This window comes from Narcine bancroftii, chromosome 3, assembly GCF_036971445.1.
Source record: "Narcine bancroftii isolate sNarBan1 chromosome 3, sNarBan1.hap1, whole genome shotgun sequence".
NCBI lineage: Eukaryota > Metazoa > Chordata > Chondrichthyes > Torpediniformes > Narcinidae > Narcine > Narcine bancroftii.
In genome coordinates, this window is record NC_091471.1 from 219,369,623 (window position 1) to 219,383,472 (window position 13,850).

Genomic DNA, 13,850 nt, shown 5'->3' on the forward strand with positions numbered 1-13,850 from the left:
TGATGAAAAAAACATGAGATACGGGGGGAGACCAGCGGCGACCCCCTGAGGAAGTTGGGATGCTGTTGCTGGGAGTCCAGACCCGCAGTAAAACTTTTAAAATGCTTTCTGTTGAGTTGCAGCAGGAGCTGCAGTTACCTTGTTCTGCCACTATGTCAGAGAGAGCAGAGCTGAGTTTTACCAATTCACAGTGTATGCAATTGAATGCTCTTGTTCAAGCTGTTATAAAACCTGGAATGGATTTGTTGACATCTCAAATGAATGAAATAGTTCAAATGAGTTCACAATTAAATATGGTTAAGGCACATGTGGATGCAGCTTATGAAGAATTTTAAAAAATTTCAGACTGCTTTTTTGGACTGTAAACAACAAGTGACTTCGAACACAGAAAAAGTGTTGAAGGTGGAAAAATCAATCATAGAACTAAGAGAACATGAGAAGGAGCTAGAAAGAAAAATAATTACTTGGAGAATCAAAGCAGAAGGAATAATGTGAAAATTGTTGGTTTGCCAGAAGTTATAGAAGGACAAGATCGTTTCTTTAAAGACTGGATTCCGCAAATATTAGGGCAAGAATTTTTCTCTGGGGGATTGGTAATGGAAAGAGCCCATAGAGCTTTAAGAAGAACACCCTCAGCTGGTCAACCACCGAGACTGGTAATAATTCGATGTTTGAATTATTTGGACAGAGAAGCAATACTTTGACTTGCAGTACAAAATGCGAGACAACGACAGACCCCATTATTGATTCAGAATAGCAGAGTCTTTTTTTATCCTGATTTGAGTAAAGAGGTCATTCAACGTCGACGTTGATTCAATCCAGTTAAAGAAGTTTTGTGGCGTAAAGGTTATAAGTCTACTTTACGTTACCCTGCAGTGTAGAAGGTGTTTTATGGAGACTATCAATTTCGGTTTTTTGAAACTGATCGTGAAGCAATGATTTTTGCTGATTCATTGCCAGATATAAGAGGACAAAGACGTAGTCCACCAATATCTCCTAAAGAAAAGTCTGGTTGCTCTGGAAATGGAAGAAATGGGAAAAACGGGAATGGAAAGAGTCCAGTATTCTATTTTTTTCTTTTGTTATTATGATATTTTGATGTTATTAACTGTTTGGCTGGGGAGGGAGAGATTTTCACTAAGATCCACACCCAATTTTTGTTTAGGGGATTACTACCTTTTGGAAGTTTTTTTTTGGGGGGGGGGGGGCGGGGAATTTTTTTTTCTTTTTTTTTTAAAGTTTTTAAATTTGTGATTTTTTTTCTATTGGAGGGCCTATATATGTTGATTTGAGTTTTTATATAAATATATTATTGGTATTTAGTAATAATAGTGGATATGTCAAAGTTGAGGTTTGCTACTTTTAATGTTTGAGGATTAAATAGTCCGACTAAGAGCAATCGAGTCTTGGCATATATTAAGAAAATGAAAATTGATATTGCCTTTTACAAGAAACACATTTGAATGTGAAGGAAAGCGTGAAATTAAAAAGGGACTGGGTTGGGCATGTATATTCTTCTTCATTTAATTCTAGAGCTAAAGGTTTTGATACATAAAAATCTATCTTTTGAATTACAATCAATGGAGAAAAAGGCAGCATGAGTTCTTAAATTGAATTGTAAGATTTTTAGTGAATTTTGGATTTGGAAGTGTTATGAACCACTTGCAACGAGCAGCAATAGGTGATGAACCAGACAGTGTCTAATTTTAAAACACAAATTTGATTTCTTGTGCGTGCGTGCGTGCGTGCGTGCGTGCGTCCCAAATCACTACAGTCCAGGCCAAAATTTACTACGTTCCTTCAACGTTCAGTCTTTTAAATTCAGTGTTGAAATGGAGGCCTTTACAATTTTATGCCCAGAATTAATGATGAACTGATGAAAGACTGGAGTTCAAGCTGCTACAGACTCAGGAATTCTCCTTGTGTTGCTGTAATGGAGGATTTACACCATTATTTTGCTTATGCAAGAATGTATGCATGTGAATCAGATGACATATTCTAAATTCCACCATGGGGCCCAGAGATGCATGGTGAATCAGAGACATATAATCTCTAAATTCCACCATGAGGCCCAGAGATGCATGGTGAATCAGAGACATATAATCTCTAAATTCCACCATGAGGCCCAGAGATGCATGGTGAATCAGAGACATATAATCTCTAAATTCCACCATGAGGCCCAGAGATGCAGTTGTCTTTTGTTGGTCGCAGACTGTCAGGAACCTTGAAGATAAGTAAACCATTTATTCAGGGTGATGGGCTATGAGTAAACATTTTTTGGGTAATATAAGCCATGGTCCCGCTGCTGAAGTTGCAGACTCTCTGAGGGGTGGAAACGTCTCTCAACAAGAAGAAGACTCAACTAGACTCCAATCAACGTCCCAGTGGGGGGGGGGGGGGGGGGGGGGTGGGAGAAGCTGCTACCGGCAACCCGACAACCTACTACAAGTGTACAGTTGTTGCCTCGCTTCGGCAGTTGGGACCAGTCCAAGCGTTGATAAGCATGATTGGGAAGGGCTTGCATATTGTACTTTGAAATCAGCTTTAGATTTAGTAATAAAGATTTGTATAAACTGAAGTGCTCTCGGCGTGTGTCTCTGTTTTCTTTCGGTAGCTCAAACACTATGACCAATCTAAAATGAACAAAGTGAGAGGTACAAGTTTACCAGAATAATTGGCGCAGCGAGCAGGGTTGGTCTCGAGATGTTTCACCAAAAGAAAGAGGTGAGCCCTGAGCAGTTCTTGATTTCGGGATGGACTTCCAAAGACGAAGTCTTTGTTGGGACCACCCATTAGTTGGGATGAGAGGTTAGATCCGTCAAGTGCGCCTCTGGGAGAGCGGGTTGCCACTCTCCTTCGAGAAAGTAAATTTCCTGATAAAAAGGGGACACTGATGGACGGTTTTTGGCTGCTGGCCACAGCCTTGCCCCGTGCCATTCAGCGTGAAGCAGAATTAGTTCAGCAAGAAGTAGAATCCCAGCACAAGAGAGAACAACTAGAGGAGGAGATAGAAAAGATGCGACAATGCTGTTCCACGATGAGCGAGATTATTCGCACCAGTCAGGACTGAGCCAAACAATGGGAGGATAAGCATGTCCAAATGATCTGCCATAATATTAAACTCTGGCAGCAGCTCTGTGCAGATAAGGGAAAGCAAGGGGTAGAACCCGATCCACATCGTATTCGTGCCATGATAAGGAATGGCTGATTGGGACGGGAATATCTGGAATGATGACAATGGTAATAATGCAGATACTCCTCGGCATGTGCCTAACATACTACCCTCTCCACCCGCTGTTTATGCCTGCCCTCTAAGGGAGCGGACTTTCTAAACAGGCAGAGACGGAAAGGGGTATGATGTAATGGTAGAGATTGAAGGGAGAGATCCCCCGGCCTCCCAAGTGGACCCAGGGGAAGGTACCCGAACCCCTGCTTCTGCTCTATGGCCCCCCCCTTCTACAGGATGGCCTGGGCCTCCTCCCATACACCGGGTAGAGGGCCCTGTGGGCCAAAGTGGGAACAGGGGTCAGGAGCAGTCAACAATTCGTGACTATTCTATAAAAGAGGTGGCCGCCTATGGAGATCAATTTAGGCAAAAGATGGGAGAAACTCTGGTGGCCTTGCACTTGCGTGTTTGGGAACAAGGAGGGGTAATGTATATTTGTTGGGATTAGGAACGTTGACTACTGATATCCGGGTCACTGCTGAGCTACGTGGTAGAAGGAGAGGGGTGTATTACTTACTTGCCACTCTAGGGGATGCCCTGTTACGAGTATACCCATCACCAGTAGATTGGGATTTACATTTGCAGAATAATTGGGGCACCCCAGAGGAGGGTATAGCAGTAATTCATCAACAGGCCCTGGCTTCTGCCTTGTATGCAGGACGTTTGAGGCTGTGGGTACGTGGAGGAGCCCTGACGAAAAAATGTTCACTGCCAGAATGCATACCCGATTGGTTCATTCTGCCCAACCCACTGTACGGGGACTGGTTCTGTCCGTAACTAGTCCGCTAATTGGGCACCTTGTGTCTGAGGCAGTGCACGCCTTATCTGGGCTTAGAGAATTAGAGTTGGGAGGTAAAATCCACTCATGTACAACCCAGGTTAAATCAGACAAACAGGATGAAAAGAGAGGGACTGCTGGTAATAACGGACCGACAAGGAAAGACCTTTTTCTAACCTTGTTAAAGTTAAGGGTACCTAAAAGTGATATTGATGGGAAACCTACCGCAGTCCATTATGCCCTTTATAAGAGGAAGGCAGGGGAACATCATCCCCAGCTGTTGAGTCCTCCTGGCCCAGCTGTGCCTTCTGCTCCCACTGCTGCTCCTATCGAGCCAGCTTCTCTTGCTCCAGTTACCCGTGATGAGATACAACAGTATGCATTCCACAATATCGCCTCCCTGGAGGGAAGGAAGAGATTACTGCCACCATCGATGCTTTGCAAGAAGAAGGGGTAGTGAGGCCCGCAACGTCACCCTTTAATAGCCCTGTTTGGCTAGTCCAGAAGCCGGATGGGTCCTGGCGAATGATAGTTGATTATCGTTTTTTGAACAAACATGCCCCACCATTTGCTTCGGCAGTTCCAGACATTGTTACCTTTATTGAAAACATTGCTACTGGGAACTCGGGAACATGGTATACTGTCACTGATCTCGCTAATGCCTTCTTCAGTATTCTTATAGCTGAGGTCTCACAGGATCAGTTCGCCTTTACCTGGAAGGGGCGCCAAATACCTTCACCCGCCTCCCTCAGGGCTATGTACACTCTCCCACTACTTGCTACGATCAGCCACGCCGATACCATCCCCCTGGCTCGATGGGAACATGAACAGAGTGGCTATTTGGGGGAGAAGGGATCAGCTATGTGGGCCCATACACATGCCTTACCGTCCATCAGGATGATGTCCGCATGGTCGTGCATACATGCCCAGAATGCCAGCTTGTGAAGTCCCGCACCATTCCTCCTGGTCCGCATGGCCGAATAAGACAGGGAGCTCGCTCGGCTGCCGTCTTGCAAATTGATTACATAGGCCCCATGCCAGACTGTATGGGTAAACGTTACATCCTAGTAATGGTTGACACTTTTTCAGGCCTGGTTTTTGCTTTTCCCACCAAGACGGCTGACCAAGCTAGCACTATCCAAGGACTAAACCATTTAATTTCTCATTATAATGTACTCGAGATGGCAGAGGTCGACAGCATCGAGTCCACGCTGCTGAAGATCCAGCTGCGCTGGGTGGGTCACGTCTCCAGAATGGAGGACCATCGCCTTCCCAAGATCGTGTTATATGGTGAGCTCTCCACTGGCCACCGTGACAGAGGTGCACCAAAGTAAAGGTACAAGGACTGCCTAAAGAAATCTCTTGGTGCCTGCCACATTGACCACCGCCAGTGGGCTGATATCGCCTCAAACCGTGCATCTTGGCGCCTCACAGTTTGGCGGGCAGCAACCTCCTTTGAAGAAGACCGCAGAGCCCACCTCACTGACAAAAGGCAAAGGAGGAAAAACCCAACACCCAACCCCAACCAACCAATTTTCCCCTGCAGCCGCTGCAACCGTGTCTGCCTGTCCCGCATCGGACTTGTCAGCCACAAACGAGCCTGCAGCTGACGTGGACTTTTTACCCCCTCCATAAATCTTCGTCCGCGAAGCCAAGCCAAAAGAAAAGATAATGTACCAGAGGAAATTCAGTCTGATAATGGCTCGCACTTCTCCGGGAAGGTAATCTGTGATTGGGCAACTGACAACAGTATCTTATGGGTCCACCATATTCCTTATTACCCGCAGGCTGCTGGGTTACTGAAGGAACAAATTCATTTGTTAACGCCACTGGGGACCCTGAAAGGGTGGTGCCATGTGCTGCAGCAGGCAGTCGACAATTTGAATAATCATCCTTTAAAGGGAGGTACACCTTTCCATCGACTTCTTCACGCTTCTGAACTACTGCCTATTCCAGAGGAAAAACAGTCATTGCCCCCCATTCCCGAGCTAGAGAATGTCGGATAAAAGGTATGGGTGGCCCTCCTGTAAAAGGGGAAATAGTGACACCTGCCCAGGGTAACACTCGGTGGGTAGCTATTGAGGGACAGGATGGTTTAGTTTGTTTAAATACTGAACGCTTACGGCATCATGAGTGACACATGTCAGGCTTCTTTGTTCCAGATCCTCCATCTTGCGCTCCTGCTGATCTGGCTTAACAGTTGCTTTGGTGCCAGCAATTGGATTTGTAATGTTGAGGACGTTCCGAGGGAGTTGCCCATGGGGGACATGGCCCGGTGCTTTACACCAAGGAAGTCCTCGGTCACCCGCCTCAAGTGCAGCTTATATAAATGTTATTGCCGGTCTCGGTTCCTATATTTTGTTTGTGATGGACCAACTGATGGAGTCAGCCCCTACTTTTGTCATGGTCGTTTTTGTACCCGCTTTATATTTTGTGATAACTCTGCACCGCCTGTTGCTAAGTGGTGGGAGAATTCCAGTTCTGTGGAGGGTTGGTTGCCTACTTCACCATCAAACATTCCTTCAGATTTGTCCGACAATTCCTTTCTCTATGTTTCCTATGTGTACACTCAACGATTTAATGTTTCTGATTGTTGGATTTGTACCATAGATCCTTTGCATACCAGTACAGGCATTCCCATGATCCCCATTCCTTTCACCCGAAAGGAGATTGCTGCCTGGAAATATTTTGATCCCTCCAAAGGCAGGGTTCACATTGATGTTAATAAGCCTGTGCCTGAGGAGGCCCAGTTCTTTAGTCTACGTGACATTTTGGGTATTTTTCGAGGATGGCATATTCCTACCCCCCCCCCCTTATAATATGACACCCCCCATTTTATTGTTTCTCAACATGTGAAGGGCTCTGTCTGCTTTTGTAAGTTCCCCAACAGACCTGCAAATGCACTGGGATACAATGATTGTCCGGCATATTCCCCTTTTATTTCCAAGCACCCTATGAATGGGACCTATTGAGTTTGTGGGTCTCGTGCCTTTGCATGGCTACCCCTTACCTGGGGTGGTTGCTGCTATTTGGCATACACCGTCCCCTACCTGCATCATATTTCCTGTTTACAGGATCATGCCTCGCTTAAGCGTATGTACCCTGTCCTTTGGCATAGACATGCCCTCTCAGGTGCCGAGATTTTCTTTGGCGCCTTGATCTCAGGTTATGGCGTTATTTGCATTTTCCAAGAGGTTACAAATTATATGATCTAATGAGCTCTATTGTCAATGAGACATCCTTCACCATTTTGTCTGTCAGTCAGGGCCTTAATGACCTTAATCACGAACTCTCTGCCGTCAGGACAGTGGCTTTACAGAATCGTACGGCCCTGGATTTTCTTTTAGCAAAACAGGGTGGTACATGTGCCATTGTCGGTTCTGAATGTTGCTCGTATATTCCCGAAGTATCCACTAATATATCTGATATTGTTCAGCATGTTTCAAAATCTGTTCGTGAGCTTCAGCGTCTGGGTATTGTGGCCCACAAGGATAGTTTGAGCCTTGGTTGGAATCCTTTTTCATGGTTAACTGGTACATTTGGGGGATTGGGCCACAATATTCTCCGTTGGTTGCTCGCATTATTGCTTATTCTTGTGATTATTATAGTTTTGGTTTCCCTTTTTTGCTCCTTCTGTACTCAAGTGCTTGTTAGGTCTCATGTCTGACAGCCTGTGACCAAGGGGTGGAATGTAATGGAGGATTTAGACCATGGGGCCCAGAGATGCATGTGAATCAGAAGACATATAATCTCTAATCTCTAAATTCCACCATGGGGCCCAGAGATGCAGTTGTCTTTGGTTGGTTGCAGACTGTCAGGAGACCTTGAAGATAAGTAAACCATTTTTTTCAGGGTGTTGGGCTATGAGTAAACATTTTTTGGGTAATATAAGCCATGGTCCCGCTGCTGAAGTTGGAGACTCTCTGAGGGGTGGAAACGTCTCTCAGCAAGAAGAACTACAACCAATGTCCCGGTCGGGGGAGGTGGAGAAGCTGCTACCACCGGCGCCCCGACAACCTACTACAAATGTGCGGTCGTTGCCTCACTTCAACAGTTGGGACCAGTCCAGGCGTTGATAAGTATAATTGGGAAGGGCTTGCATATTGTAGTTTGAAATCTGCTTTAGATTTAGTAATAAAAATTTGTATAAACTGAAGAGCTCTCGGCGTGTGTCTCTTGTTTTCTTTCTGTAGCTCAAACACTGTGACCAATCTAAAACGAACAAAGTGAGAGGTACAAGTTTACCAGGATAATAAATGCAGACCTTTGAAATTTGATGCCCAGAATTAATGATGAACTGATGGGGCGACTGGAGTTGAAGCTGCTACAGACTCGTGAATTCTTCTTGTGTTGCCTTTGAAGAAACATCCATCCGCACAATCTGTGGTCATTAACACTCCCAGTTCTTTTGTAGGTGAGACTTGAATTGGGTGGCCTCCACGAAGCTTCCAAGACCCTGGCACAAATGATCTTCGCTGTAAGTCACAATCAAAATGAAGACCCTCCTGGTACAGGTCAATCCACCAAAATGGTCCAGTCATTCACAGAGCCTGCTTTGCTCTGAATTCCACAGAACAGCTGGCCACAAGAGCTGCGTCAAAAAAGCTGTTTTCTCTGCAGCAGTCAGCATGGTTCTCTCTTGCAAAATCACAATGTCTTTGCAAACATATCGAATCTCAAACAAACCTTCCCTCAGTTTTTCCAGTGTAATGAATTATAGCTGGGCTATGACTTGTGCTGTGATGGTGCTTGTGTGAAATGTTAAATGTTCACTGTGACCATTCAGTCCCTCCTGTCTTTACTATCCCTTACAGTGATAATTCCATTTTACTAAAACGGGAGCTCATAATTGAAGTAATTCACAAAACTTGAAAAAGTGGTACATTGGTCCAATCCTATTTTACTGCAGTAGATATGGAGCATTCCCAAGGTTAAGTGATGAAAGCAGAATGATCTGCTTCAGGGTTCAAGGAAAACAGAAAAGAACTGGACTTTCACATTGTCAAAGTAGTTTCAAAGCAGGATGAAAATTAATATTTATTACTAATTTATGGATACAGGATAATAACAGGCCCCTCTGGGACATGAGTCCACTCCAATCAAATACACTCATGTGACCAATTAGCCAAATATAGAAAATTACAGCACAGTACAGGCCCTTCGGCCCTCAATATTGTGCTGACCTATATATTTCTACCAAAAAATATTAAACCATCCCTACCTCATAATCCTCTATTTTTCTTTCATCCATATGCCCCTTATGTTTCAGCCTCCACCACCACTCCTGGGAAGGCATTCCAGGCACCCACAACTCTCTGTGTAAAGAACTTACCCCTAATGTCTCCCCTAAACTTTCCTCCCTTCACTTAGCTTCATTTCCTTAGAACCCGGGAGGAAATCAGAGCGTCAAGAGGAAATCCACGCTGATCACGGGGAGAACGTACAAGCTCTTCCAGACAGTGCTGGATTCGAACCCACTTCACTGGTGCTGTAATAGCATTGTGCTAACCATTTGGCTGATCATGCCGCCATTTTACGGATGCTAATGGTCTGAAATGCAAATGGAAACTTCTGGAAATATTCAGCAGGCCAAGTATGAGAAGGGAAGCATTTTGGGAGGCAAAATATCCACATACAACTTTTATAACCGACCAGCCCCCACAGTTACCTTGCCTTCCCTTCTTGTGTCTCCTGCAAGGATTCTATTCCTTTCTCTCAATTCCTCCATCTCCACCGCGCCTGCTCCCAGGACGAGACCATCCAGCTAGGACATCTGAGCTGGGTCTGTTCTTCTGCCAATGTGGCTTCTTTTCCACTGCCGCACCCACATCATCTCTAATTCCTGCACATCAGGCACATCATACCATTCCCTGTCCTCCTTCTCCCAGATCCAATAAGAGCAGGGTCCCTCTGGCCCTTTCCTACTACCCAACCAGAATCCACATCAAACATTTAATTCTCTGCACAATATACGAAAATGCTGGAGAACCTCAGCAGATCAGACAGTACCCAGAGGATAGAAAGGTAATCAATGTTTTGGGCCTGAGGCCTTTGTCAGAAATCTGGAAAATCAGATGCTGGAATCTTAATGAAGTACACTTGTATTAAAAGAACCCAAATTTCTTTATTACAATAAAAGAAACATCACAGGGTTGGGACAGCAGGCAGGAGGAGAGGAGGGAGGAGGGTAGAGCACAGACTATCAGGTAAGACTCAACATGTGGGTGCAGGTGGGAAGACTGAAGAGAAAGAAGCCGAGAAATAATAGGGTGAGAGGGCAGAGGGCTAAAAAGCTCTCTGATAGGAGAAGGAAGAAGGTGGGGATCTGGAGGAAAGCAGACGAGGGGTAGGGGAAAAAAGTGGTTAATGGAGAAATCAATATTGATGCCATCTTGTTGGAAGTTGCTGAGATGGAATAATACGGCATTGTTCCTCCAATTTGCAGCTGGTCTCAATTTGGCCGTACATGATAGATGTGTCAGTGTGGAAATGGCGTGTGGAACTAAAGTGGTTGGCCTCGCTCTTGCAGCGGACAGAGCGAAGGTGCTCAACGAAACAATCTGGTATCTGCAGGGGTGACTTACTGCATCCACATCGTGGAGACTGGAAGCAGACCGGGAGTTTGTTTCCTATTCCGGCGTCCTCTACCTGACAAAGGGCTCAAGTGCAAAACGGTGACCTCCTTTTATTTCCCTTGAATGCTGCGTGACCTGCTGAGTTTCTCCAGCACTTTTGGGAACTGCAGTTAGCTCTGTTTTCCTTTCTGCACGCACCATCTGATATGCTGAATGTTTTCAGTTTATTTATTCATGTGAAATTTATTTTTGCTTTTACAATAAATAAAGGTAATGTGCTTAAAATAACTCAGGTGAATAAAAGAACAAATACAATAAAAGCACAGAAAGGAATTTCAGGCAAGAATATTGGAAGAAAAATAAAATGTTTCTGTTCATTTACAGATAATTAAGAACTAAACTTTAATGAGGAGACCATTTTCAATATTTGCAGTTAGAAAAGAGTTAGGGTTCTGAGATACTGAGGATGATGAGTAGCTTTCTTGAACTGTTTGTCAGAGGATTTCATCCACTTGTTCACTCATAGTTTCTATGGCCACGTTTCTGACATAAAGACATTTCACCACATTTTGAATCTTCTCTGCAGCTCTGTTCCACTGTGCTGAGATTACTACCACAGTTTGTGTTGATCAGGACAAGTTGCAAGAACACAAAGTTCTTAAATTCCTCCTCTCTCCCCTCCCCCATATAAAAAAAAACACACACTTTGAAGTCATAACATGAAGTGCTGGAGAGCTGAGCAACAATTGGTCATCAGAACTCAATGTTCTAGAGATGTGTCAAGGTATTCATAGTACATTTGGAAGTTAAACCTAATTGTTCATGTATGTCAAGATGAATCATTAAAATGTTCCAAAAACAATCTATTTCAACTAAATAATTGACAGTTCTACTGCATGGTTCTTCACATTAGTGTTGTGAATGCATTGAGAATTTAACTTAATCAGATAAGAATTTACCTTTTCTGGCTTTAGTAATGTCATTCTTTTCAAACAGCAGGTACTGAGGGCTTTCAGGAAGGAAGGGCAGAACAGCAAGTTGTACCATGGCTGGTACTGCAATGAGTCCAAACATGAAAGGCCAACTGGACTCCTTAAAAATAAAGAAAATATACTCAATGCTATTCCCCACGGAACATAAAGCAGTAGTAGTTAAGAAGAACACATAATTATAGAAAATGGCTCACCATACCCAGCAAATCAGGGTACACCTTTAGAAAGAGAAGCTGGTGAACATTTCTGCTCAATGACCTTTCACCTGAACTGGTAAAGTGAGAACGCAACCTTTGCTTTAAATTGAAGGATTGAGGTGGAGGGAAGGATGGTGGAGAGAACAGTTATTTTATTTTTGGCAAATGAGAATTATGTGGAATATTAGCCTTTAAACTAAAGGGCCCGAATCAGAATCAGAATTAGGATTTATTGTCATGAACAAGTCAGGAAGTTTGGTATTTTGTGGTAGCATCACAGTGGAAACAATCATATTATAACCATCTTACAACATTAAAAAAATAAAAAATAATAGTGCACGAAAAGTAAGGCAGTATCTTTGGGTCATTGATCATTCAGGAATCTGATGGCAGCGGGGAAGAAGCTGTCCGTATGCCACTGAGTGCTCGGTTTTAGGCTCCTGTACCTTTTCCTGATCATAGCAGAGTGAAGAGGGCATGGCCTGGGCAATGGGGGTCTTCGAGGAACGAGGCTGCTTTTTTAAGTCACCGCCTCATGTCGATGTCTTCGATGTAGTGAAGTCTGGTGCTTGTGATGTCGCAGGCCGAGTCTATTCTTGTCTTGAGTTGATGCCTCCATACCAGGCAGTGATGCAACCAGCCAGAATGTTCTCCACAGTATAGCTGTAGAAGTTTTCAAGAGTCTTTGGTGACATACTGAAGCTCCTCAGACACCTCATAAAGTATAGCCTCTGGTGAGCCTTCTTTGTGATTGCACCAATTTGGAGTTGCATAATAGCGAAATTAAAGAAAAATTGCCTTGCTCTAGCTACACAAAGGCCTAGTTGTACTCTGTGGAGGTAGTTTTGTGTGTCCTCCTTTTCGAAAATGTACGTGATCCTCAATAGGTGTATTGTATAACTTTACCAAAGTGTTACTATGTGTGGCAAGGTCAGTTTGTGAAGAGGGATTATATCAAGTACATTCTATTCCTAGAAGAGGGTTTATTGAATTTGAATTGGATTTATATTGGAGCTAATTCATCTGCTTTTGGGGACATAAAATGAAAGATAAGGTATTCAGGAGAATTAGTAAATATTTCTGCACAGAAAGATTCATAAGAAGTAGCAGGCTGTTAGTTCAATCAGTAATTACAAACCTGAAATTGTTATATTTGAGCTTAGTTTAAAGGATTTTAGTGGTTATATTGGATTGTCACTGACCAATAACACGGGCATGAAAATGTGCGACCACCCTGCACCATTTAGAGGAGTGCAGCATTGCTGAGGTAACCTGAGCCTTCTGAGTGTGACGTAAGGCGCCAGCGGCCGGGATTCAAATCTCACGCTGTCTGAAGTGCACTTTGTACATTCTCCCTGTTCTGCGTGGGGTTTCCTCCATTTTCCCCCACCATCCAAAACGTACTGGGGGTTGTAGGTCAATTGGGTGGCACGGGCTCATGGGCCGGAAAGGGCCTGTTACGGTGCTGTACGTCTAAATTTACATTTTGAACATAAACCAGCATTAGAATTTCAAACACCTGTTTATCTTTAATAACTGGCATTTTGACTTACAAAAATGATTACAGAATGGTATCAAATGTAGACGAGCCAATACTGTTGGGGGGTGCTACAGTATATTCTAATCCACTAACTGTAATCAGAAACCTTTATCAGAGAAAGAGTAAATGATTTCATGTGGAAACCTTTTAGCTCTCTGGTGATATGTTTCCTCCATTGTACTTAGTTATTGTTGGCTGCTGCATATATGGAGCTGGCCCGCCCACGGATGACTCATACCGTATGACTCCTCCCCCGTGGTTTCGGGCCAGAAAGGTTGAGCCACCTCTCCCTTCCCTCCATTCCTATACCTGAATCCGGGCCAGCAAGGAACTCCTGTACATTAAAGCCTATCATTCCCTCAGCCTAGTTTTGTAGTGCACTACAAGCTCACAATACAATAATTAAAAATTATTTCAGAACAGAAAAAAATATCCAAACTTTTTCATGCCAAAATACAGTTCTCGGCACACAATCCACAGCTGGGCCTAGTTGCTTCTGAGTCTCCTTTGGTGCACAGACATTCCTTGGGAGCAGATCAGAG

General features: G+C 44.0%; 1 protein-coding gene across 3 annotated transcripts in view; it reads right to left on the reverse strand.

Moving 5' to 3' along the window:
• slc2a9l2 (solute carrier family 2 member 9, like 2) overlaps nucleotides 1–13,850 on the reverse strand; it is a 316,787-nt gene that overhangs the window by 136,656 nt on the left and 166,281 nt on the right. For all 3 annotated transcript variants that reach the window (XM_069926647.1, XM_069926646.1, XM_069926648.1), the window contains exon 7: nucleotides 11,539–11,671. In XM_069926647.1, the coding sequence (XP_069782748.1) occupies nucleotides 11,539–11,671 (133 nt within the window). The remainder of the gene's footprint in view (nucleotides 1–11,538; nucleotides 11,672–13,850) is intronic.